Source organism: Athene cunicularia (genome assembly GCF_003259725.1).
Source record: "Athene cunicularia isolate RWA chromosome 2 unlocalized genomic scaffold, athCun1 chr2_part1, whole genome shotgun sequence".
In the NCBI taxonomy this organism is placed as follows: Eukaryota; Metazoa; Chordata; class Aves; order Strigiformes; family Strigidae; genus Athene; species Athene cunicularia.
Window position 1 is genome coordinate 52,337,867 of NW_020799095.1, and position 26,834 is coordinate 52,364,700.

Consider the following 26,834-nt stretch of genomic DNA (forward strand, 5'->3'; position numbering starts at 1 on the left):
AATAGGTAATTTTTATTTTAAAAAACATTGCAACTGACAAGAGAAAATAAACTCAGTGAAATGTGCCATACATTCAAAGAGATGTATTGAAAGTAACTTATCTCTTATTCTGAGGTGATCATTGATACAGATACTTCCTGAAAATTAAAGAACAAACACAAAGTTCTGTAACATTTTGTCCCTAAAGTATCTTGCAAGATGAAGTTCAAAAGTTCCTGGCCAAGAGTCCTACCTTGCTAAATGCCACATACAGAAGATGACTTTAGACAGTTTCACTGGCTTCTCTTCCAGCATATGCAGCTCTGGTGTGAATGAGACTGGTCTGCAGAGCTTGCTGGTTTGGGTTCTGATGACAGTTTCAAGAATATGCCCAGGAAAGAGTTCCAAAAGGAAAAAGCAACAATTGTTTTATCCTCAGTAATACCTATAGTTCAAAGCTGATGAGGTGGCCAAAAGTGTGTACTCCCAGGTGAAGCTGTAACATACAGAAGTGTATTTCTTAAGAGCCATTTATTTCTTATATCCCCGGTTTCATAGAATATTAGAAAAAGACCACCATATACAAAAATCTTATCATTACAAGTTATTAAAAAAAACCCTCAGACCATTAAAACACACAAGAAAGTGTTTGCATACAGTAGAAATACAATCCTCATTAAAGCAGCATACCAGAGAAGCCAGTTGTTAAGTTTTCAATTAAAAAAGACAAAAGCCCAGGTGTTCCTGTAACATAACCAGAACATTGGAGAATAAAGGAGGAACAGAACATTCATAGTCTGCCATGCCGGGTACATCGTCTTTTTAAGGTCACTTCAGGCCTAAAAGAGTATGGTCTTGAACAAAGAGCGTGAAGTCAGTGCCCAGGCAGAGCATCTGAAAGAGCAGCTCTCCTCAACCCTGCTTTACTCACACAGATCTGACTGGATCTGCTGGGGCAGAAGGGACTTCCCGAGGACATCCTTCCTTCCACCTCCGGTGGTGCCCTGACAAAAGAGCAGGACAGCTTGGCCCCAGGGCAGGACTTCTGCCCGCAGGTTTCAGCCTTGGCCCTCTGGCACCAACACAAATGGCACACGGAGCAGGAGCCCCGATGTCAGCCTGGGGCTACCTGGGGAGCGAGAGGGGCACAAGTCCGTAAAGCAGCACAGGGACAGCCCGCCCTTCCCTGCCTTACGACGGACATTCCCAACCGAGCACCACACAACCACTGCTGCAGCCTGCTGACACTTCCCCTCCAGAGGACAGTTTGCCACCAGTGAAGACAGTCCAGACTCAAATCATGAGGTTCCCAAATAAAACAGGGTAGAGGAAGTATCTGATTTACACACTGTAGTTATTAAACCTCAGACTTGCTGCCATCAGTAAGAAAACATAAGCTCTTGGGCTAATCTTGGAGAAAAAACGATTCTCAACATCTGTCCCAGCTCTAACGCCTTGCCTGTGGTCAGATGAGGGTCACCCGGCGGCAGGGAGAGAGCCTCATGAAGAAGAAAGCACCGCAGGCGTGGCTGTTCCTGGGACCAAGCATCTTCTATGGCTGCCTCATGCTAAGCAGGGTGGTTCCATGACGGCAACTGGCAGAAGCCCAGGGGCTTGGTCACAGCCCGCTGTGGGTCCACAGCACCTGCAGCTGCCAGATACGTGCAGTTCTCAGAAAGGGCACCGTGACCTACGCTGGCAAACAGCCATTATAGACAACATCTACATTTATAAATAAACTCTCTACTCTTCCAGATTTCTCAGCCCCTCTGTCTAAGTACAGACTGCTGATTCTTCTAAGAGCCTATAAGATCTTAAGCAACAGAAAAAGGAAAACATGGACTCCTTGCTTGTTGGGTCAGGGCAAGAAACACCCCAAAACATAAACTGGTTCTTGCTTGGCATTAAACAACATGAACATGAATCTCAGCCTCAACAGATCAAGCTGTCAGATGCTAATCCTACTCTATAGGATACAGCTTTTTCTCTGTCTCAAACTTTTTCACTTCTCCTTCTGAGGCAATGCAAGTGGAGTTGCTTCTACCTTTGTGGCTCTAGAAGTACTTGCCTGGCAATACTGGCAACACACATCTGCCGGCCCCTTGGTTTGTGAAAAACATCCTACAGCCCAGCTCTGTCCTGTGCACAGCTTGGGAGTGCAGGGCGAGTGCAGGGCGGGCTGTTCCCAAACCCCACTGTTTCAAAGCCCGACTACCTAAGTAATCTGCAGTCTCCTGTTAGCGCCTCCTTCTGTCTGACCGCCCGACTGCCTGTGCCTGCTCTAAACATGGCTCCAGGACCATCCATACTCAGAGCCCCGTCATCATCTCTGTGATATGTCCGCCTGCCACACTGATCCCGCAGCGGGGGTGAACACCTGCCATTCACTCTTTAGCACACTGATGCTTTACATGGTGTGTGACTGGTTCATTTCTGCCTGCTCACTTCATTGCAGAGCCTCCCCCCTCACCTTCCCTGCCCTCCAGACACCCTGCTTAAAAGAGGAAGCTCCTGCATTTGCTTTTCAATACTTCTTCCTACATCGTGGAGATACTGAGTGCTAGCATATGCCACAAACTTCCTGCCAATATACAGACTTTATATTATATAAATAGGTAAAAGTTTCAGACAAAATATCCTATAATTTCTGTGGTATAATATTTTTAAATAGCATTAAAAACACAAACCATCCAGCCCTTGTGATTAAATATACAAACGTTTGTGAATTGATAAGGCTCATAGGTACATATGCAAGAATAAAGTGCCCCTCCCCCCACCAAGAAACAGTTCTGTACAGCTAAGTCTGAAAACAGAGAGAGCAAGTTATTTAAAATAAAACCTCCCAGTTTGGAAGCGCAGCCAGATTTTCAATCCTGTCCTCATTTCTGCTTTCAACTCAGCAACACGGGAGTATTTACAAGCAGAAGAGGAGCTGCCCTGGCTGACTCTGCAGCGCCATCGACCTGCAACCTGTCCAGCTAAGCGCCTCACAAGGCCTTGGTGCTGGCTGGGTGTGCAGTGTGGGACACAGGCTTCTGAGGATAGCTGCTGTACAAGTAAACCTGTAACAGGATAGCGATGTCCACAAAAACCTGCAGGAGTCCACAGATGGAGAACTGAAAAGGGGCTTGATTCAAGATGAAGTAAACAGTCTTGAACGTGTCCCCACTAGTCCACATCAGCACCATCTTGACACTAAAAGACAGAAAAGAAGGGAAGAGTATTTACTGAGAAGGACTTGGCTTGTGATTAGACCTGCCGAGCCTGAGGATCCCACCTACTTCAGTGAGAGTTTATACCCAACAGTGGGCTGGGACTCCCCTTGATGAGGGCAGACAGCGTGCCAAGTCAAGACACACAACACTGCACTTCGAAGGAAGGATCAAATCCTTTACCCCACAAACTGCAGCACTCTTATCTCGGCAATTACAGCTCCAAATGCCTGTGGCTATGAAGGTATCCAACATTTTAAAATATCCATCTAGGATGTTTGACTCAGTGGTGCTCTGTAAACATGACTGCCACATGCTGACAGCACTGACCATAAACCAAAGGAATCTAGGGCAGAGAAAACAAAGGCAATTCATCCCAGCAGTTCCTTCTTGTGCATGCGATTTTGTGCTCACACAAGGTGAAGTTAACACATAGACTGCTTTCTCATCCGTGCACACTTTTTTAACAACCACTTCTGATAGACACAAGAAACCACTTCTTATTGCAAAACCAAAACCCCAGAAAAACAGATTGTCCAGTAATACAGAAAGAGGGGAAATGACATGCCTGCAGCTGTTACTGGAAGGATGAACATCACTAGGGATTTTTATCAAGGACACAGATCAAGAGCAATGCTCAGACTCCCTTTCAATAGCCATCCTTGCTTTCATCTTGCTGTACTGCTGAGCCATCCCCTGTCCTGCAGTCCAGCTCCTGCTCTCTGACATGAGAAGAAACTCTGGGGATTAGAAGCAAATTCTTTAAACAGGCCAAATTTTTTTCAGTGCCCTCAACAAAATGTGAACAACCAGATCCTGAAGGCTGTTTCTGAGCTTCATGCACTGTAACAGGAGAGCTTTTTACGCAGCTGGATAAGCAGTAGTGGACAAAAGCTTTGTAGTTCACAGTATGAACATTGTGCATGATTTGTCATAATTATGAGCAATTATGTTTTGCCAGCACTGACTCCAATTCATCAAATGCAGTCAGGTCCATGCAGCAGGGTAGGACTTAATGTTCATTTCTCAAACATTCAGGCAGGGAACTAGCACAATTTGTATTTTGGACACCAGTACACAATGCTATTGCATGCCAAATGCTGCAGCCCACTCCTTCCCCATATAGGAAGGGTGGCCAAGAGCATCAAATTATACTACCCCATCACACTACGGGAACAAGAGCCTTTTTGTAACTCATGTTACGTGACTGAGAGTGTAAAACAGGTCTAGAATCCTGTGGATCTTCCAAAGAGAGTCTCTGTGTGGAAGTGCAAGCAAGGATATGGAATTGAGTGAGCAGTCATTCCCCACCCAAGATCATTCTAAAAGTGTAAATAAATAATCAGAGAAGGAAAACAACTGCTAAACCCACAGCGTCATTTGTGCTCAGTGCAAACAGCCTGCACCACCTACTTTGTGCATGTTTCCAGTCACAGCCAGTCACCTTACATCACACTTAGGGGAGGTTTACAGATTTAGGCGGTGGTGGGGATTGTTTGGGATTTTAATTAGGAAGGGTGATAATCTCTGAGGGTAATAAAACTGGCACCTTGTTTGCAGGCAGCCAACATTCCTCCTCCTCTGATTTTAAGCTTATCAGTGCTTGCTGATCACAATTTAATTGTGAATCTGTCCTGGCGGTGACTGGGGAAACTCACTAAAAGCACATGCTAAACCTGGCAGGTCAAACTAACTGCTCGCTGTTGTCAGAAAGGCAGTGCAGAGATGCCACAAAATATCTAAATAGGAATTTAACATGCAAAGAATATTTATCACATTTTCCCCGTGGAGAAAGCTAGCTGGGTTTTAAAAGCAACTGCATGGTGCCGTGTGGATGTGGATGAGAAAATACACACTTTCAGGAGATGTACAGCCTACAAAAGAATTTACTCTCCCACAGAAAGAATAATCATTGGGGGAAACCTTACGGACATGTGAAGTTCAGCAGTGCGGTAGGAGCCGAGTGCTAGAAGCACACCTCTAGCTGTCACGTGCTGTGCTGAGTTTGCCAAAGCAATTCCAGGCTTTGCTAAGTCACCTGTGAACTCAACAACCTGCAGTACCAGCTGGGTAACTTGGTGCATGCTCCAGTAACCTTTGCCCATTCCAGAGTCCCACTCTTCAGCTTGTTCATCACTCAAGAAAATCAGAATCATGCCTGGGTTCTTACTAGGACATGACACAGGAAAATCTCAACTTGTCCTTAACAAAATTATTTAAAACCATGTAAAGGATTGTTTAAAGAGCTAACACCACCAGTCTGTCACCAAATCAAAAAATACACATCCTCCTCTGCCCAGTAACTTGGACAAAACAGCAGACAAAATCTGCAAATCACCAAGGTACTATAAAAATGCAAAATAAAACTACGCAAAACATTTCATGTTCCACAAAACCTTAGTACTGCAGCTGCACTGAGAGCCCAGGGTTAATGCAAAGCAGTGACTGTGGGATTGCCGGCTGCTCTCCAGAGAAGAGGCTGGGACTGGACAAAAGGAGCATGTCCAGCACAGACCTAAAGGTACATGGGGTAACCAAAAACAGCTTGCAAGGAGACGAGGACAGTGTCCCTCAAGAAGTGAGCAGAGGTAATGAAGAGCTCCAGAGGAAAGCCAAGGAGACATCAGAGGAGCAGAGTCGGCCAGATGAGAAATGGTCAAGAAAAAGGGCTGGAGCAGGACAGGAAATGACAGGAATGGAAGAGAACTGGGACCTTGCAACACAAGTCCTTGAAAACAACCTGAATTTGGGGTGGACAGACAGAGGAGTACAGCCTGGGACAACAGCGTTCAGGGTTGTATTGGGTTTGTGTGGCAAGGTTTTGGCAGTGGGGGGAGCTACAGGGGTGGCTTCTGTGAGGAGCTGCTGAAAGCTTCCCCGTGTCTGACAGAGCCAAAACGCCAGCCAGCTCCAAGACGGACCCACCACTGATCAAAGCTGAGACCATCAGCGACGGTGGTAGCGCCTCTGGTATAACATTTAAGAAGGGGGAGAAAAACTGCTGCACAACAGTAGCAGCAAGGAGAGAGGAGCGAGAATATGTGAGAGAAACACCTCTGCAGACACCAAGGTCAGTGAAGGAGGAGGGGGAGAAGGTGCTCCAGGCACCAGAGCAGATTGCTCCATGGTGAGGCAGGCTGTGCCCCTGCAGCCCACAGAGGTTAATGATGGAGCAAATATCCACCTGCAACACATGGATGACCAGAGCAGATGGATGAGCCCCAATGAAGGCCCACACTGCGGGGCCTGCTCACACTGGAGCAGGCTCCTGGCAGGACCTGTGACCTCATGGAGAGAGGAGCCCACCCTGGAGCAGGTTTGCTGGCAGGACTTGTGACTCTGCGGGGGACTCACACTGGAGCAGTCTGTTCCTGAAGAACTATACCCTGTGGAAAGGACACATGGAAAGGACCCACGCTGGAGCAGTTCCTGGAGGACTGTCTCCCGTGGGAGGGACCCCACACTGGAGCAGGGGAAGAGTGTAAGGCATCATCCTGCTAAGGAGGAAGGAGTGGCAGTCAACACGTGATGAACTGACTGCAACTCCTACTCCCCATATCCCTGTGCTGCTCAGAGGGAGAAGGTAGAGAAATCCAGAGTAAAGTTGAGCCTAGGAAGAAGGGAAGGGTGGGGGGAAGGTGTTCTAAGATTTGGTTTTATTTCTCATTATTCTACTCTCATTTTGACCGGCAATAAATTAAATTAATTTCCTGAAGTTGAGTCTGGTTTGCCCATGACGGTAATTGGTGAGTGATCTCTCCCTGTCCTTATCTCAAGCCATGGGCCTTTTGTTACACTTTTTCTCTCCCTGTCCAGTTGAGGGGAGTGATAGAGTGGCTTTGGTGGGCACCTGGAATCCAGCCAGGGTCAATCCACCACAAGGGTGAAGCTAGGGAATGAGCAGAAGAGGTGTGAACTGGCCCAAGACACCCACCTCAATGCTGTGATGTCTGCAAGCATCCCTGAATGCCCCCAGCACCCTCTCCAATTAAATATGTGTCTCACTCCTCCAGTGCCCTCCCTACGGAGGGGAAAAGCTACAACTGCTGTCGCATCTCCCCTATCTCAACCAGCACCCATTTGCACACACAGCCAGAAAGTTTCAGCTTGCTGAGAAACCCATTGAGTGCTGTGTGGCTTCTCAGCGGGGAACAGAGAGGCCCTTGCCCCCACTACCACATCAGAGGCCTGTGCTTCAGGAGGCTGGGAGAGGGGCTGAATGAAGTTTACACCATCAGCATGGCTTCTGCCATGTCCTAATTTCCAGACCCTCAGGTACCACAGCAATGGTGTCCCCCCCTTACTTGGGCTGTGCACTTGCCCTGTCCTCACTGCACACGCAGATGCCGCTGACAGTAACGCATCGGTGCGTGCATGACTATGCGTGACTGATCGCATGGATACACCACAACTGCTCTCCTACTTCCAGCTATTGTGTCACTTCAGGATGCCATACGGATAGAAAAGCCAGCTTTGCCTGCAGCTTCTCAGCTTCACTTCTTCTTGGGGAAGAGAGGTAATTCATGTATTTATTCTTACTTTTGGGTTAGAAAAGAAAGCAAGCAACCTATCTTGGGCGGATAGATGCCTCTTACCTGCTTTGGAGGAGAAAAGAGCAGTTTCTGTGCAGAAAGGGGGATTTTATTGCCCAAAAGAAATGGAGCTCTCCTTTGGTTGTGGGGAAGGAAGAGGAAAAAAGGGGAGAGCACACCCAAGCCCTTCTTCCACTGCTCTGCTGTAACCTGCATTTGCTGAATAACGCTCCAGACCCTTCCGTAAGACACATAAGGCTCATTTTTAACAAGCTACCAATATATCAAAGGGTCAACCCTCTAGTCTCAGCTTTCTTCCCCTGCAGGACTCTGCATGCCACATAATGGAAAATCTGTGGGATCACATCAAAGGCGTGAGTCTCCCAGAGAGCCACAGGACGCAGCAGTGGCTGCAATGCAGGCTGCCAGCGGTGGTGAATGAGCCCTCTGTGTGGCTCTGCTCCTCTGCAATGCCACGTGCTAGGTGCCGCCAGCTGGCAGTCCGCAGCCCGCTGGCATACATCTGGCCCTTGGTTTCACAGTACGAGAGGCAACACCGCGCTGTTAATGTAGATGAGGCTTTGCTGCAAGAGGCAGCCGGGGCCCACCGTCAGCCCTGCCTGAGACTGGACAGCACAGCACAAGGAAGCTGCATGCCGCAGAAATTTCCCAACCTACCTCACAAAGACCAACTTCACACTATTTTCTCCTCACATCTACAAAGCCACATGAGCAAAGCTGTTCTGCCCAGCACTGGCTACACAGCAAAGCAGGATTTAGGAGTAACTAAAGTGATGTCTTTCCTGAAAAAGCCCAAAGCTAAGCTGGGGAGAGTTGGAAGGCTGGAAATGCTCACCTAGTTGGTATGGAGGATACAGTCCAGCAGAACAGCAGAGTTACTCCTAGCACAAATGAATGAGCAGGTTAGGGGCAAGCAGTGCCCCAAAGCAATTTGGGGAGGCAGAAATAAACAAATGGCAGCATTTGGTTGTGTGACAACAGAGATGCCAACTGGAGGGGCAGGAGGCAGGAACTGCGCTGAAATAGCTGGTATTGCTGGAGGCTTGAAGCAGACTTGAGGTAAAAATAGCACTTCCCAGTAATGTAAATCAGTACTGCAGTATCCAATGACAACAAACCTCCTAAAAGCAAGCTCCTTCCTTACAGTTGAGCTTGTTACAAGGAGTTGCTAATGTAGTAACAGTGTCAAGTCTGTGTAAATTGCAACTGACCACAAAGAGGAAAAGCTGGTATTTGTTCTTAAAATCTGAAAGAGCTCTTATTTATTCTTCCATTAGAATTATTTCTCAAAAAGACAACACCGCTTCTGATCAGATGCTAGACTAGGGGTAGGTTGCTAAATGCTATTTTTTAATATGGTAATTTAAAAATGCCCTACGGTGCTGCTGTTCTCTACCACTGATAGTAGATTTCATAAACACACTGTAGCAATCTTCACTTGCTGAATAAATAAATGGCATACTGGAAAACAGCATTCACTTTTCTCAAGGAACCACTTGCTTCATTCAGGTTCCTTGTATATTGTGTATTAATTCTGAAGTGACAGCAACTAGAGGTAAAAAGCCTATTAGTACACCGTATCTGCAGTCTGCCAATGAACCTTAATTTTTACAGAATACTCCTCAAATTATTCACATAGAGGAAGACCTTGTAAATTGCATTCAGAAAAAAAAACAAAAAAAACCCCAAAACTTTGTTGCTTCTCTTTGAGGAACTGTACTAGAGGCTGAGTAATTTACAGAACAATGAGGTTAGCCAGATATTTAGACTCACCCCCCCCCTTATGCAGGACTAATGCTACTTGAATCAAAGCTTTTCAGCATCTTCATTCCTTCTGCTCAAAACCTGGCTGCAACACTCTCAAATCTCTGATTTTCCACTGGAGTCTTTGCACACTCTGTTCAACATTAGTCACTTCTTGGTCATTACACCTTCCTTCTTCCTTCATCTGAAAGAAGAAACACTACCAAAAAAAGGATTTTATAAAAAAATATGAGAATGTGAAGCCCCTTCTTCCTCCTCCCTGGTAAACCAGTCTGTCTTTAAGACTAGTTGCAACCATCCATCAGAATAATTTACAAACAGTAGCACATTAGCAGAGCTGCAGAGCAGCAGTCTGCAGAACACGGGCTAGTACTTACAACAAAACCTACACAAGAAAAAAGACTCGGCAGTACTTGCTTCCCATTTGCACTGTAGATTTTCTCACATCAATGTTATGACTCTGCATGTTTGTAGCTTAACACACAAACCCAAAAATACCCTGCAAGCTGGAAGACACAAAGAGAATCAGACATTACACAGTGACTTCCGTTGAGAAATTCTCTAGTGGTTTGACCAGACATCTCAGCACAAATAGCAACAGGAGATACGTGTTGCCCTGATGTAATTACACCCTGCTACAGTCACAAACTTAGTGCTAATTGTGCTCAGACAGGCAATGAACTCAAAAATCCTAAATTATTCTCAATAACATAAAAATTAGTATCATTTACTGATCTTTATCTACTTCAAAAGTTGGCGGGTTTTTTTTCTTTCTATCTCAGGCAACTAGAACTAAAAAGAGGAGAAACAGCCTGGACTTTTTTTGTTCAAGAATCAGTGGAAGTTGATCACAACTTCCCCACATCATGGCCAAGACACAGGTGATGCCAGATTCAAAGATCTGACTTTTCAGATTGCCACAGTTTCAGACATTTCTTAATATATTAGCACTTGGCTTTCATATATGTTAAAAAATGGTGATGGTTGCTTAAATGACTGGGGATATAAAAGTAGAATAAAACCATTTAAGAGCTGACAAGCTAGTATTCCCTTCAGGAATAAGGTCCACATCAAAACAACATGAGTATTTTGAACACTGCATTTGGTTTTGGAAAGCAAGGAAGAGGGTACAGAAGCTATCTCTCCTGCAACCTTTTAAGCTGTTACCTCCCACAAGCCATTTGCATGGAAATTTCTGGAAGAGAAAGCAGATTTAGTTATAACATCCTGACTTTGGAAAACTTTCAGCTCCCATTTGCAGCTCCAAAATAGTCTACTTAGGGAAGACAGCAAGCATCCGTAACACTGCACTTCAATCAGAGGCTGGCCTGCCTTCAACAGTGAAACACAGACCAGAAAACATGAAACCCAAATGCCACAGTATTTTTAACACTGCACAAAACAAACAAAAAATAATAAATAGAGCATTTGTTCATAACAAAAAGCCATACGGCTTAACATAAAAGGAGTTCTCCTGATGCTAACCAAATTGTTTAGCCTGCCAAAATTTATTAAAAGAAAAAAAAAAGAAAGAGAAGAAGAAAACATTGGAATCAGATACCCAAAGTGTCTTAAGTTTGAAAATCTGGAAACTGAACATGCATACCCTAAAACAGGTCCTTCTGTGTGAGCAAGTATAGATCTTGTTTTTAAAAACTGCACCACCAGCTGGGGTTCCAAGCATGAAACTGTTCACCAGTCCTACGTGCTCTGCCTCAGTGAGAGCGCCTTACCTCACTTCTCAACAATTCCTCTGAGGCTGGAGCAGCACTGACCATCTCCAGAGGGAGTCATTTGTCCAGCCTGGCAATACTAGCAAGAGTTAAGAGAAACATGCAGCAAGAGATCCAACATTCATTTTGGATTTCTGCAATCAAGGTAAAGCAGTTGAATTAAAGCCACATCCATGAGCAATGGATACCACAGAGGGCTGCAATACAAAAGTAAACTATTTGAAAGCTCCTGTAATTTCCAAGAACTATACACGTCACTGAGGAAAGATGAAATGGAGGATTTCTCCCTGGAACACTGTCAAGAAAACAAACCAGAAAGATGCAGTTAAAGTGATTGTTTGTCGGTGGCTTCTTTTTTAATAAATGCATTTTATGCAGACTCACAAATAAAAACCAAAGTTTTATGGAAAAAATAGGGTAAACAGGTATTTGTCCATTATTTTTCCTCATGAACATCTGTTTTCTAAACTCCCAAGAGCAGCAGGGTGTCAGGCATTTCGACCCTGCTTAGCACACTCACCCAAAAGCCAGTATTTGTTAGAACATGTCTGTCAAAGGAGAGTCAAGGAGAAACTACAAGACATAACATGGGGCTGGGGCTAGTAGATAGTCCAAGATCACTGGTATTGCCTCTGGCTACTTCAAGCAGCTGTGCCTAAAGTTTAGTCTGTACAGGTCCAGAAACTGGTAAGCCTTAACAGCTACAGAATATTTCTAGTACTCTATAACTTGTGCTGCAGAATGAAGGGCAGTGGGTCTTAACAGTTTCAAAGGCCCTAAGTCTGTGCAGCAGGTGCGAAAATAAATCTCTTCTGTGGAGCAGAGGAAAGACTTGAACAATTCACACCACTGCCCTTCCTGCCTGGAGACACAAACGGATCCTGGCCAGACTGCAAAGCTCAGGTCTGCTCAGCCATGTGGTACGAACACACGAGACAGGCTCTGCTTCCGCTGCTGGTGGATTTGGCAGCTTCAAGACATGCTGCCATGACAGGGAGCAGCTTTCTGCAGGTGCCAGAGCAGCAAACGACGTCCTGCACTGCTCGCAGTAATACAGTCAGCTGCCCATGCACATGGTTAGCATCAGCTTCATGTAAATGGCGCAGAGCACACCTAAATTACACCTTCAGCATCTCACTTGCAAACTTGAGTGTCGGTCCCCCCTTCCCTGTCTCTCACCTCCTGCTGAAGGTGCTGCTGTCAATGGAGCTGTGGGCAATGCTGCTCTGGACTCTCTCATGCTGCCCCTCCGCCCTCCAGCTGCTTGGCACCCCCGGGGCCCCACACCACCCACTGAAATGTGAGTGGTGAAAGGGCCATCCCCACAATCTGGCAGCCAGCTGGCAGCAAATTCCAGAGGCAGCATTCCTTCCCATGGCTCGCCTCCCTGCAGGGCGAACTGGCTGTCCATACCCCAACTGCTGCCAGGGGTAAGGGATGGCAAAGTAATGTCCCTGTGTAACACCATTCAGTGTATTTCCTTCTCTAGTTCTAAATAACTTGGGACACATTCAATTTGAAAGGTAATAAAAAGACAGGAGGGAAGAGAGCTTTGCTTCAGCACAGCAGTGTATCCCAAGGCTCAAATCATAACGCTTTTAAATCTTCCTTTCTTCCTGCCCTAGACAACAAAGGAATCATCAGGCTCTTCATCCAATTTAACTTGAGGTAATTTGAGCACGTTTTTCCCTTCATCTTCATATGGTAACCAGTACATAGGCTGACTGCAATTTTAGTATTCCAATTCAGTAACTGCAATTATCACTTCGGTCAATATACACAAGATAACAGTCCTTGCTCTAGTGCTTACCTTGTTCTAGATGACTAGCGTTCAGTGGTCTCCAAAGCCAGCACCCCCAAGGACAGAATCTAATGATATTACAGTCATTACTTTTCATGAATTAACCACATCCTTCAGCTAGTAAAATGCTTCTCACATTCTAAGAAAACACTGGAGAAGTGAAAACCCCAAATGCATTAGTGTGAATAAGAGCAACCACTCAGGGACTAAGTCCTACCTTCTGGCCAGCTTACTGCTTGGAGTTAAGATTTTTTTAGAAAAAAAGCTCACATTCTTCTCAAAAATGCTTGACTGCTATAAGGAAATAACCCCTTGGCAAGCTCTATATGAAGGTATGCACTGAAGTCTTCATATGAAATTCCAGGTTTCCCCCTATCCTTCCACATGCACATGTGCACACAGAGGTACAGAAATGAAGTTCATGGTGACAGTCATGTACCACACGCCTGTGTGCTGTTTCTCAAAGCAAAGCCCAGCAGGAAGGCTGTGCTTTGTCAGAAGGTGCCACCACAAACCAACACTTTCTGAGCTACTTCCCACATGCAGCAGTAGCACTGACCCAGAGTGGTTGCAGAGTGGTACTTTAAAGCCCTGCTCTAGACAGAGCTAAATGCTGTAGGGAGGAAATAAAAGCACCACAATCACATCCCACACACAATAGCATGACACAGATTTTAGAATTTTAGCCTGAGTAGGGTCTTTGGACTTCAAAAAGGACAGACATCCCCTAGCCTATCTTCATTCCCAAACTCTTGCCATCCACCCCTTTACACACTACGAATCCTGTTTCAGGAAATTCTCTAATACAAGACTTAGTATCTGAAGGGACAGGGTTTCCACCACTACCCTGACAGCTTACCTGACAATGCCACAATATCTTGCTAGGCATATAATTTCATTCCCTTACTTGGACATATATCATTCCCAGCCATCCTCCCCAGAACAAATTAAACCCTACCTTTAAGCCTTGTTGAAACAGCTGTTTCTGACATCAGATTTTGTTTCTTTCTACATCCCGCTCTAGAATGCTACAAGCACTTCCTTCCCTGTCTCAGTTTTTGGGCAAACCATCCAACATGTCAGTCATTCTTCTTCCTTTCTTTGCTTGTCCCTCTGTGTCTAAGGAGCAGGGGACCACATGCACCCTTGCAGGTCAACTTGTAACAGAAAATCTCTCCTCTTTCTGGACCACCCTGCAAAGGCACTTCCTGGCCTAAGTCCTCTTTTTCCTGCTGTTCTAGCTCATCTATTAAATTACTCTGTTCACTTTACAGATCTTCATCACAGTCAGTATTACCATTATGGATATTTGCATCCTTGCATCTCAACCTACATTTCTCCAAATCTGATTTTACTTCCATTCCATATTCCTAATTCCACTCTGTCCTACAGCACTGGAGGAGACAATTCTGCAGCCACAAAGTAGATAACTTGTCCCACTTACACAACTGGCTGTGGTGAACTCTGTCAAAACAATACAGGTACCGGAATTTCAAGAACTGAGGCACTTATGTTCCCAAATTTGTTAGGTAACAGAGGAAAAAGACATTTTTAGAAAACTTTTATCTCTCAGGTGCCTTCATGATAAGCTCAATTCTGACCTTTTGTGTCTTGGCAAGACCTGACCTTAACTATGCAAAATACCTTGCATGACACTTCCTTGCCAGCAGAAAACAGAGTGCCCAAACTTAATGGAATGTTTTTGTAACAGAAGTACAATAAATTTTCTCTTGTATTTCAAATTTTCAGGGCACAGAGGAAAGTACCAACTAAAGAGAGCACCGATTAGACATGCCAACAGTGCTTTATTCCTATTACTGTAAAGAAGCCTTGAACTATCTGTAAAAGATGAATGTTTTTGGTTTGAAGTCATTTGCTTTGAATTTACTTTCTGAACGGATGGGATGAGGTGCCAGGGGAAGAGAAATGAGAAGGAGGTTCAGTATGTGCAAGAGCTTTCACAGTCCACACTGTGCTGCAATCGGCACGATGCTTAAGGGAAGTGGATACTGCTACTCAGACTGTCAGAAGTGCTGGAGAGTGAGAGAAGGAAGTTCTCCCACTCCCTCCTGGGTTTTTCCACCTGCTCCTGAAATTCTCAGATATGTTGAGTGCACAGGGCACAAAGAACTGTATTTGGAGCCTGTATCTGGAGAGAACAGCCCTGGGGAGACACAGCAGGCAAGCATGGAGGTGAATACAGTGCTGACCCCAGCACAGCAACAGCAGGTCATATGTCTGCAGAGAGTCAAGCAGAAAGTGCAGGTCCTTGAACCTGGAGCACCTATCACCACTCTGCTGAAAAGAAGAACTGAAAAGGGTGTGAAGAAGGAGAAAGAATCTGTTTCCTTCCTGGGATCAGAACAAAATGGTTTCAATCTACCAATCTTCACATGCTGACAGGACTCTGCCCTCATCCTGAGTGCATTAAAGAGAGACCAAGACTGTTTACCTTCATGAAAGAAGGAATTAGGAGAAGAAACTAGAAATCTTCTGAGGACTAGAGACCACTTTCTTCAACCTCTTAACTTTAAAACAGCCAGATTCAGGAAGAGAATCTGATGTTTCTGGTTTCTATTAGAACCACAAATGAAAGGGGAAAAGAGAAGAGAAGCTGTAAGCAGCAAGCCTTACAGTTACATAACAACCTGGTCATTCCAGTCATGAAAATTGTTTACTGACTACTTCCCAAACCCCTGCAAACCTGGATGTGTATTCAAAGTCCAAAAATAAGAAACCCTAGACTATTTTATATAAAGGCCACCATAAAGGACAATAGTAACCAGCTGATCAGTGCCACAGTAGTAAAAGAAGTATCACCAAACCAAAGCAATGAAACAAGTAAATCTTCCCCAGAAAACTGTATGAATGGTGGCTGAAGCCTCAGAAGCAATGATAATGACTTCCACAGACCCATGGAGAAAATTCAAGATCTGAGAAGAAAGGAAGGGCATTTAGGAGGACAAATGAATGCAATCACAAAACTACAGTAAATGATAAGAATAGTTTAAAATAGGCAATTTATAAGCACAATGACAGTTTTGATTAACTTAGTGCAATAAGAAAGGCAGTGAAAATAAGGAATGGCTTATACAACATTAAGTGTAAGTACAAACCACTTTTAAGTAGTGCTAATAATTCTGCATTTACCCAATGTATTTCTGGCTCACACTCAAGACCTCGATTTCATTTGCCAGAGTCCCAGATTTACCTTTTAGTTACTAATTATTCTCTTAAAAAACTTTCTCTATAATAACTGGATTCCTTATGATAGTCTATACAATGCTTTCTGTAATGAAAACCTGCGCCTCAGCTGAGTCAGATGATTTGAACCCACAAAGCCATTCTGCTTTTTTTAAAAAAAATCTAAATGGCCCCCACTTCCCATACCCCTCTTTCACCTTCTCTGTTTTGACTGTTTAATATCTAAAGCAGCTATTATTTTAAAAATAAGAGTAGACCCTGTTGTTTCAACATTTGGAGGCTACAGTTCCAAAGCCTGAGAGGAACAGTGAGCTCTCTTTAGCAGCTTCCTTGGTGTTTGTCCCACTACTGACTCGGGTCACCATTGTACTGGCCAGCATCTGCTTTGTGTATACAGCATGCTCAGAAAAGGAAATCTCTCATGCAGGCATCCATTATCCCTACTCCTATTTGTTTGATTTTGCTCTTATCCATGCAATTTCTGTCACTGAGAAACAGGAGCTGGGGGGGAATCAATATTGCCATTGCCTTCATCATCCTATTTTAACTTTCCTTCTTTGCAGCACTTTTTAAGTCCTTTTTCAGATAACTTCTCTTATTCCTTATTATTTCTACTTCCTTAATGAAGCACAGATAGGTAACAAAGTTGCTGTAACAGATGTCAATTGCATCTAACATCTCTTTTCAGCGGAACTGAATTCTTTAGTTAAGAAGCTAATGCATAGTTAGTGCCTGAACAGAAACATCCACAACTCTTACTATTCATCAAATCACCTGGTTAATTCAGTATAGGCAGAAAAATCTAGCAGCTCACCATTAATTTTCACAGAGTTTAAATAAAGCCAGGAAGGATTTGCCTCTGGGACAAACACTGTCCTCAGAAATCAAAAGCTTCTCTCAAAAAATTATATGAAGAGCTGCATATGTCATAAAGGAAAAAGCTATAGAGCAGTACTAAATAAAAGCATCCCACAACAAAATTTTATCTCCTTAAAGAAATACTGTCTTCTAGTATTTTTAGTATTACCTATAGGGGAAAAGAGGAAATAATCTCTCAGGATATGCATTTACTATAATTTCTTTCTCTCATACCTCTTTACACTGCACTTATTTCTCTGGATACATTTCAGATAAATGCCTGCTCGTAACAAGCTCACAGCTGCAGCACACCTCATAAAACACTTCTGAATGGAAAAGCATTCTTAAGATTTGCAGCTCTTGCCTCCAGCAGCTTCTGAGACAATAAATGCTGATTGTTTCTCCTTCAGTGACTTGTGGTTTTTAAAACAGGATAATCATAGTGACCGACCTAGTACTGCCACAGGAGGGACTAAATTAATATATTCTTTATTTCATCACACAATAGTCTGAATGCAATATTGAGATCGTTCTCATTCAGCCTTTTCAGGCCAGATTTCTCAAGACAGGCTCTTATCAACGTAAGCAGAGTAACTGAGAGTTGGCTGTCTCTGGGTGGTAAAGTTTTGAGCCTTTCACCCAACATGAACCAAACATGACAGTCAGAGATGTGCAGAAAGAAGGTTCCTTTCACAGATACTGAAAACTGGCCACAGGCTAGGAGGGAGACCTAGGAAACAGCTCGCAAAGGGATGACGCAGCCTTTCCCCGGCTGTTCCTCTGACCCTGCAGCCTTGAACACAGCCCTGAGCCAGGCACAGCACGAGCTGCCCCACACCCAGCCCGTAGACTGGAAGGGACAACCCTGCACACCAGGGGCTCAGCAACCGCTGCAAGAGGACCTTGCTTATTGGACCCACATGCTTCCAAGCTAACCACTGATGGGCACATTTGGGACTGTGGCTTCTGAGACTTCAAGACACACAACTCAGCTCAGTCCTACTGCCAGACCTCTTTCTTGGACCTGGGGAGATTCCGTCATCCAGCAACTCTGAACTCCAGGCACTGACTGAAAAGAAACCATTGCTCCATGGGCTTGGAGGAGCAACTGACAGTCAAAAAGGGTCACTGCCAGGTGATTCCGATGAGCTTTTCTGAAAAACTTTCAATGAAGTGCCAGGTTTGGGTTTTTTTTCCAGAGCAGAGCAGGGCAGGGCAACAGACAGGAATGCAATACAACAGACTGCCCTGGAGCAAATCCACCTTGTGCATTCCAAGGGTTGACACATCCTTGGGCAGGACAGCACAGCACACCTACAATTTTGTCACAAACATACAGAGGAACACCCTCCACCCTCCTCCTTTGATGGAGGGAGGTCTGATGGGATTATGAAGAGAGCATAGTAACACCAGTGCCTGCCTGAGCCTGTGCCTCCCACAGAGATGAGATTCTCCCCACCCCTGCACAAAACCACACACTTCCCCCCTGCAGGAGGTCCACAAAAGCTGTTGTCCCCACAAGGATGTGATTCTCCCAAGAAACTGGCCAGCAGGTCCATACCTCTGTGTGCAGCAGCACTGCCAGATCCAGAGTCAATCTCCCCTCCATCTCCACAGCCTCACTACTTTTTCTCTCGACTGTAGTTTATTAGAAGGAGAAAGTGACTGGGAGGCAAGTATCTTAGAAGGAGTGGGGACACAAAGATAAATGACAGAGGAAGTTCTTGTCTCTATGGGTTTTGTCACAAAGCAAAAGCAGCTAGTAATATGTGGAGCATCAGAACCCAACTGTAGAAGAATCAGCATCTCTGCCTCCTGGAAGATGGGAGAGGGGGTTTGTTTTTAATGTCACGATCTTGACATATTTTACCACATAATATAAAGAAAACCTTACAAGTGATGAGCAATCTTTTAACGTCATAGTACCATTTTTTCCCATATAACAGGATGCTTCCTATATTCCAAAGCTCTTAAGTTTGGGCACTGCTTTCCTCCTTTTCTAACCAATGCAAACATAATCATACTCTTGATTCTAACCCATCCCAATAACAATTAATGTCATTAAATTAGTCTTTTACTAGGTGACTGGACAGAACTAATTTAGTTCTTCAACTGAATGGAGATTAAGTGATTATTTCCCTGATAAGTATTAACACAATTAATTTAAAAAGCACTTCTGCCAAGGTTAGTACCATAATTAATAGAACCGTGACTACTATTTAGGTTTGCAGCTATTCAAAAGTAAGTAAATGCTTGAACAGAGCTCTAAATTTCTAGAAATTACTAAACCTAAAAGTAATCAGGTGAGTTGTCAAAGAGAACATTATGAAAACTTCTGTTCCTTTGACTGGCTTAATTCTGTTTCCTCAGTCATGGGAAAATTTCCACCCTTCAGTCATCACCCCACCAGGACATACTACACTATCTTGCCTCCACAAAAGCTGTTTGTTACTCTGTATGCATCTCCTTTCTGGTTTTATTGTTCCCATCTCTTTCCAACTTGTCCTTTGGTCTCTGCTCTCTGAGAACAGAGGAGGAAACTACAGGACCTAATAGTGATACTGCTACAAAAAGAAGGAAAATGAGAGAAGTAGGGAGAACTGAAGACATAAGAATAAGAAGTAAGGAGCTCTATCCAGCAGAATAGAGATACCAAAGAACTGGAACACTCCTTCTCAGGCGCACTACAACGAACATAACTGTGATTCCTTCACTCCAGCCATTCTCTGTTAAGTAAGTGTAACTAACTCAGCTGCGGATGTCCTCTGGACATTTACCTCGTACACTGAGCACTTTTTCAGTGGGGGACTTTTCAGGCAGATTGAAAGACAGAGGTGAGATAATGGGGCCCTTTTCACAACAGACTCCCAAAGTGTATCCTGCCTGCCACCACAGCCACCTGTCACATTTACCTCTCTCGTGGCCTCTGATCTCCAAGAGTGTTTATCAGGAAATTACTATTACCTCAAGCATGAGATATCCTCAACTTCTCATTTAAACAGAAAGGGGTGATTGGGGCAGGGAGGCTGTGGGGTTATTTGTTTGCCATCTTTTGTCAGAAATAGTACAATGTCTGAGGACTCTGGCAGAATATCCTGATCAGATGTGGCTAAATACTGTAACCTTATTCTCCATTTCTATTTTGTCACTTTAAATTTAGGAAAGGAATTATTTGCTAAAGTAGAAATAGACTTAACGTATCAGCTGCTGTGGCCCATTCTGACCCAGTTCAGAGGCAGATGCATGTTGCTGCTTTTCTCAGTCAAGCCATGAGGACCTCCAAACAACCCCTTCTCTTGCAGTAGTAAAGGCTGTGATATTTATCAAGGACATGGGCTCTACTCACGCACCACAGGTGGCAGAACTACTGTGGTTTAAGAAGTTACCACCACCAACCAGGCTGTGATAATTGTCCAAAAGGCCACTAAATAGAACAGCTTAATTCTCATTGCCTTCCCAATCAAGCTTAAAACCACAAAGAGAGCATGTCCAGCAGCCAGCCATGATGGCCCAGCTGATGGGCAGAGGATCACCAGCGCAAGTGCTTCTGACAGGGTAACAACTCACATGCATGTTGTTTCTGCACTGAGCAGTAAATAACTGTACAGAGCAGTGGGCATCAGCTAGCCCCCATCTGGTAAATACACATGCAAGTTCCTAAACAGTTCCATGAGTAGCCCGGCTGGACTGTGACATGCTCCCTTCGGTGCTTCCAGGACTGGGGTCTCTTCCCTGACGTGCTTTTACACAGAGAAGCAGGCACATGAAGTTCAGAGGAAATAACTTCCAACAGCTCCTTCAAAAAAAGGTCATACACTAGCAGAAGTCATTCTCACAGTCAGAACAGCCTGGTAATGCTTAGAGACCACTAAATCCACTCAGGATTGCATGGTGCTAGAAAGTATATGTGGTACCTGCAACATAAATAAAAATACAATATAACCTGAAAAAAGAAAGAGCAGTAACATGCATTTGCACAAACATACTCCCAACTGCAGTAAAGCAGCATAAGCTGTCGATTGTCTCATCGGTCCCCAGACCTATCAATGTCCAATGCCACACGAAGCACTGCTTCAACAGCAGAACCAGAGAGGAAAATGCATTCTTGTAAACCTGTGGGCACAACCAATAAGGAGGGTGGCTATCGCTGGACCTGGTTCTGTTTGACAGCAAGGGAACAAGAGCTTTTATGCAGTTTTCTCTTCACTAAACACAGCACTCTCTTGCCAAGCAGTTTTAGATAAGAATGCTGCAATTCTGTGCTTAATGCTTTACAAAGAAACTGTCGTGAAGATCAAAGGGGTTTTTTCTCCTTTTGCTAAATAACATGTACCGCAAATTGGAAAACTTAAACTCTGGTCCCTGGAGAGGAACTAAGGAAAATCAAAACACTATCTGGCAGTGGCTATTGTAATATGGCATTATGGCATTATGATTCACAGATAAAAAAAATAAAGGGAAAAATCAAACCAGAGCGTAAAGAAGGTCTAGTAGCTAAATTGCCTTCTGGATTATCACAGGTACAGAATTTTCCAAGGCACTGTGTACATGAAAAATACCCCAATATTTTGGAAGTAAATCCTGCCTCACTCTACCAAAGGGGTTCCCAATCAGAAAATGCCTTAACCATCAAGGCAAATTTCTGAACATTCCCTCAACAATGTTTCAAGCTAGAAAAGAACTTAGAGTAGCTAGTATAAGCATCTCCAAGCCAAACAAGTAAAGCGAACAATGTCAACAAAGGACAGAATTGCTTTGGTTTGTGGGCAGCAGGGAGTGCTTATTTGTTTTGACCAAAGTAAAAATTATCCCAGCAAGTTTAAAAGCAATGAAAGAGAAGTCATTTGAAAACAATGAAAGAGATAGTTAGAGTCACAAATGATCACAGCACTCTGTGAACTGAATTTGCTGCTGTACTCTTTCTACAGACCAGTGCACTGATGCACCACAGTGAACATTTTCTCTCTTAAAAAGCTTTATAAGCTGCCTTGGCAATTTGGAAATCAGTGTTATCACTGAGATATCCAGTAAACAATATGAAAAGGTAATCTAGATTAACGCCCCAACAGTGAGCACAAGATTGAAGTTTTCTGTCCCACACTTGTTTACAGAGGGTTTCCTAGTCATGACTGTAAACGTTTGTTTGAGCTTTTTTAAGTGTTCCACGCTTTGACACAAAATAAATACTGATGTCATTTAGTACATTCATAATAATGTATAATGAAAAAGTGATGAGTAGATAAGTGAGAAAAAGTGATGAGGTAATATAAGAGTTACACTGACAGAGTTATTCTCTGGAGGCTCAAAATATTTTCTTCCTCTTTATTACTTTTGATATGCAAGATCTCTTTAGTCCATTTCTAATTACCAGTGTAGCATAGCCTGAGTTGAACCGTAATATGTTGCTAATGGCAACAGCAGTAGTTTTACATGTTTATTTCACTAAAACATGTTTCACCTTGGAACTGTCCAGCTGGACTTGGACAACGGGTCACACCTCAGAGGTGTAACAGAGCTCCCACTGCTGCACCAGCTCCTACTGACAGAGAATCTACTCTAACAGCTGCTCTATTTTCAAGTAAAACTTGGACAGATGGCATTGCCCTTCTTAGAAAAGTATTCCCACACTACACAAGGATTTACCTACGCGCATACACTTACTTGTTTTATGTAAGGCAAACACCATACCTCATTCCTTCTGTAGACCTATTTTGGTAGTTACGGTAGAGCTGAGGAACGCCTAACATTGCCTCGGTGAACACTGCAAGGAAGCCCAGGGTTTCCACAAAGAGAGATGAGTCAAGCCAGAGGTAAGTGATGTAACCGGTCACACCAGTGAAGGTCAGGACACACTGCACGTAGTCTGTAAACTTGCTCCAATGCCAAAAATAGTTCAAGTCAAAATCTGCAACAGAATGGGAATGGGAGAAGAATAAAATATGCTTTCTCAACTGGACTCAAAGTTAATCAGGGTGGAATTGAGAACTGGGAAGCATAAGGGTATCACTGTTAGTCTTTGGAGGTAGGGGAAGGTAGAAAATGAGGGAAAGGATTAAAAAAACCTAAAAACAAAACAAAAAAAACCCCATCAAACTCAAAACCAACAGAAAAAAAAAAATAGGAGTCTTGATTTGGAAAACATTTTTTGGGGGGTGTTCAATAAAGACACAATAAAACAAAGACTTGCAAACTACCAAAACATTTACAAAGATGATTTTTAAAGAGAAAGCATTGACCTTCAGTTATCAAACATGAAGAACTCTGGATAGGACTCTAGCAGAGTTGGCACAGGAAGTCTTTCAGAAAAACCTTCACAATACCAAGTACAGGCCCCAAGCACATCAATGCAAGCGCTCCCTCTCATGTCATTATCTCCACCTTCAAACAGCCTCAATCCAAGCTGCTTAGAAGGTCACCTAAATTCCACGGCTCTGTTCCGTGGTGCGGTGTAGCTGCCTGTGGTGAAGGGCAAGCTGCCATCTGCAGTTGGTACAGCTTTACTGAGGTAGGTGCAAGACAAGAATCCTCCCCAGAACAAGGCCTCCCACAGATGTCACCACTCTGCACTCCAGGGGCAAAATGCACTTTGCTCTTGCCTTTGCCTGTACCAGTGAGTGCAGGGTGCACACCCATTTCTACATCCATCAGAACAAAACGCTATACCACAAAACACAATACACTCTCTTGAGAGCAAAGAACAAACCAACCATGGCTTTTGCTTGGCACATTAACGGCATACTGCTGGAAGATATGTAGCTATCTTACTGATGAATAATAAAATACACAACGCCATTACCATTGACTGTGTAGCAAATAAATATAATATTGTGTAAGAACTCTGAAATAACTGTTCATTAGCAGGTTCTGCTCATGTTTTCCTTTCTCAGAAGCACTTGAAGTTAATATCTACCTCAGACCAACTGGACTCCGTTAATTATCAAGATGATGAACCTAACAGGGTTATTACAACCAGCCCAAGTATGTGCAACACACTGGCACATCACTAAACAATTTCTGTCACTGTGTCCTCAGCAGAAGTACAGAATGCTACAAAAAAGTCCTACTGTTAACTTAGTCAAGGAAGACATTGACCTCCACTGACTAACAACAAATTCAGTGAAATGGGAATACAAGCACTTAGCTGCCTGAGGATAAATATCATAGTTTCAGTTTCTGCATCGTTTCACATTTTCGTATCATTATCAATCTGGCCCTCAGACACTCATTATTAACTAGTCTCCCCTTTTTAGTACTTGGCAAACCCATGCCTCAAGATTACATCCAGCTGAACCACTCTGCCACACAAAGAGGACAGCAAAACTGGCCAGGAGCCGTACCCAACCTGTAGCGTTGTCAGCCATCACACAGAACTGAATTAAATAATCTGTGGCAAAGATGCTGTCAATGTAACATTGACCTTCACTGTTTTATGGCAGTAGCTCCTCAGCCTTAGAATTCAGAGATACAAGACTAAGTGAAAGGTAGATCTAACACTGGCACAGCCCACACACCACGTGAACATCATGCATTTCTGGAGCTTTGAGAAGGCTTTCCTTTTTTGGAGATGAAGGAAGAGCAAAATAGAATGAAGCAGAAAAAGGAAGGTACAAGACAACCACAATGCTAGGAAAACCATTATCCATTTAAATTTATCTCTACTGCATTTTCTGGAGAGGAGCAGCGTCAATGAGAACCTCTCACAAAGTAGAAGGAGTAAGAGACACCCAAAACTCCCGTTCCTTTCACTTTGCCTGATCTACATCTGCACAGCATAAAATAGCGAAAGGCTATTCACACTAATTTTCTCAGCTTCATTAGCAATACAGAGCAAATTACCCAACACAACAAATCTGACACGACGCAACTGTTACTTTCGCAAGAGATGCTCTCTGGGACAGAGACATTTGGGCTTTCAATGGGGACAGAATGATGAAGAGCAGAAAAAAAGGGGATGAAGAGAAAGATGAAGTAGGGGAGGTCTCAGGCCATTTAAAAAATCAACATCCACTCTGGAAAAAGAGAGCTACTGCTGACTTTTGAGTAAGATTTAACTGCTTACCAGACAATTTTTTCCAATCTTCTGAGATGTTCTCACACAGCCTTTAGTTTCTTCACAGACACCTAAAGCACTGGCTTTCAATCCTCAAAAAAGCAGGTGTTTCATTTTACTTCAGAGCTCTTGCATCCAAATATGCTGGGTGGAAAACTTTCGTTTACCTTCCAGCAAGGGTAATTCAACTTTGATACAGTGGTCAACAGATACTGTCTCAGACCAATACCTGAAAACCAGCAACTGGTGGCAGCCATAGGCAAGAACACATGAAGCATACTCTTCCAGACAGTTCCATCTCTAGAAAAAAAAAATCTTGGCTCTCAAGATAGCTATATAGTCATTACACCTTGAACTCTGGACGCCACAGTGTTTAGTCTGGATCTGGTTGGCATGCTGCCTTGGTCATGCAGGACCCTTGGCTCCTCACTCATTAAACCCTCTCACCAGCTGTCAGGGCTGCCCTGCATACGCTTGTGTTTCTCTTACTGCATTTTCCATATCCTCAATGATCCTTTTGAAAATACACATCCCTGTACATCAATCCTTATTTCCCCAAGTTCATTTTCATAATAGAAATGAATGAACTAAACCTACGTGGAAGTGAAGAAGTTTTGGAACTTCAGGGAACAAAAAAAGTCAACGTTCACACAGCTATTGTGAGGCCAGCTACAAAATCCATGGACCTGTGCAAACAATTAAACACGCGGTTACCTCTTGCTACGCCAGCTGTTTATGTGCATATTCAGTACTACTGCACTGAAGTCTATTGCCATTCACATAAGTACTAATGTCCCTGAACCTAGTATTAGGCAGTGAAGAAATCTAGTAATGATAATAATTTACTCATCATCTTTTGTCTGAAAATCTTAAGTATTATTTCTATTATAATAACATACATAGATGCAAAAACTATTGTGTGAAACAGGTCTTCAGATGAAGCAGGAGAGTTAATTACTAGCACAGGAAAGAGACTGATACTCTCTTTTTCTCATAACTATCATGATGCTATATAGTCTCCATTTCACTATACTAGGTTATGAGTAAGTTCTAGTTTCTGCTATATATTTTGCTTGGTAATGTTTTCCTGAAAGAAAGAAAGTCAAAATGAGATAAGAACAATCATAACCTTGGTAAAAGCCTTAGAGAAAAACATCTGAATTATCTTAAGAACAACCCGATACATAATCACTAATTGCGCTACTGAACAGACCTATTTTCCAAATGCAGAAGTCTATTTTAGGACACTACACATAACCAAACTGCATTACCAACTACTTCCAGAAAGAAGTAAAAGAATGACTGAACTTAAAATAAAAAAACATAGATAACAGCATACCTGACCTTTCATATGGATTGTAGTTTCTCTGGCTCTTACTTGAACTGCTAAACTGTTTTGACATGATTGCTTCTTTTTAACCAAGGCTGAAGCTTATCTTCTGTGACAAATGGTTTCAGAAATTCAGAGGGAAAAAAAAAATCACATAGCCATCTCTTCAAGGTTTGGAAATAAACTGTGACTCATTTTTCCAAGTGTCTCCCTCCTCAAGAGGGTCCAAATTCATTAATTCTATAATAGGAGATATATACTTGCAAAGAAAAAAATGTTGGTTGTGCTGAGTACTGTGACAGGTATATGCAAAAAAAGGCTTTTAAATGCTTAAACAAAAGGGAACGGTC

General features: G+C 43.4%; 1 protein-coding gene across 4 annotated transcripts in view; it reads right to left on the reverse strand.

Moving 5' to 3' along the window:
* Positions 1-26,834, reverse strand: part of PQLC1 (PQ loop repeat containing 1) — a 68,131-nt gene continuing 41,297 nt past the window's right edge. For 3 of the 4 annotated variants that reach the window (XM_026842497.1, XM_026842496.1, XM_026842494.1), the window contains 2 exons: positions 22,793-23,009; positions 1-3,174 (listed from right to left, as the gene is read on the reverse strand). In XM_026842497.1, the coding sequence (XP_026698298.1) occupies positions 2,967-3,174; positions 22,793-23,009 (425 nt within the window). In that variant the 3' untranslated portion in view covers positions 1-2,966. Of the gene's footprint in view, positions 3,175-20,739; positions 21,048-22,792; positions 23,010-26,834 lie in introns of those variants that run through there. The other variant, XM_026842498.1, reaches the window with a different exon arrangement.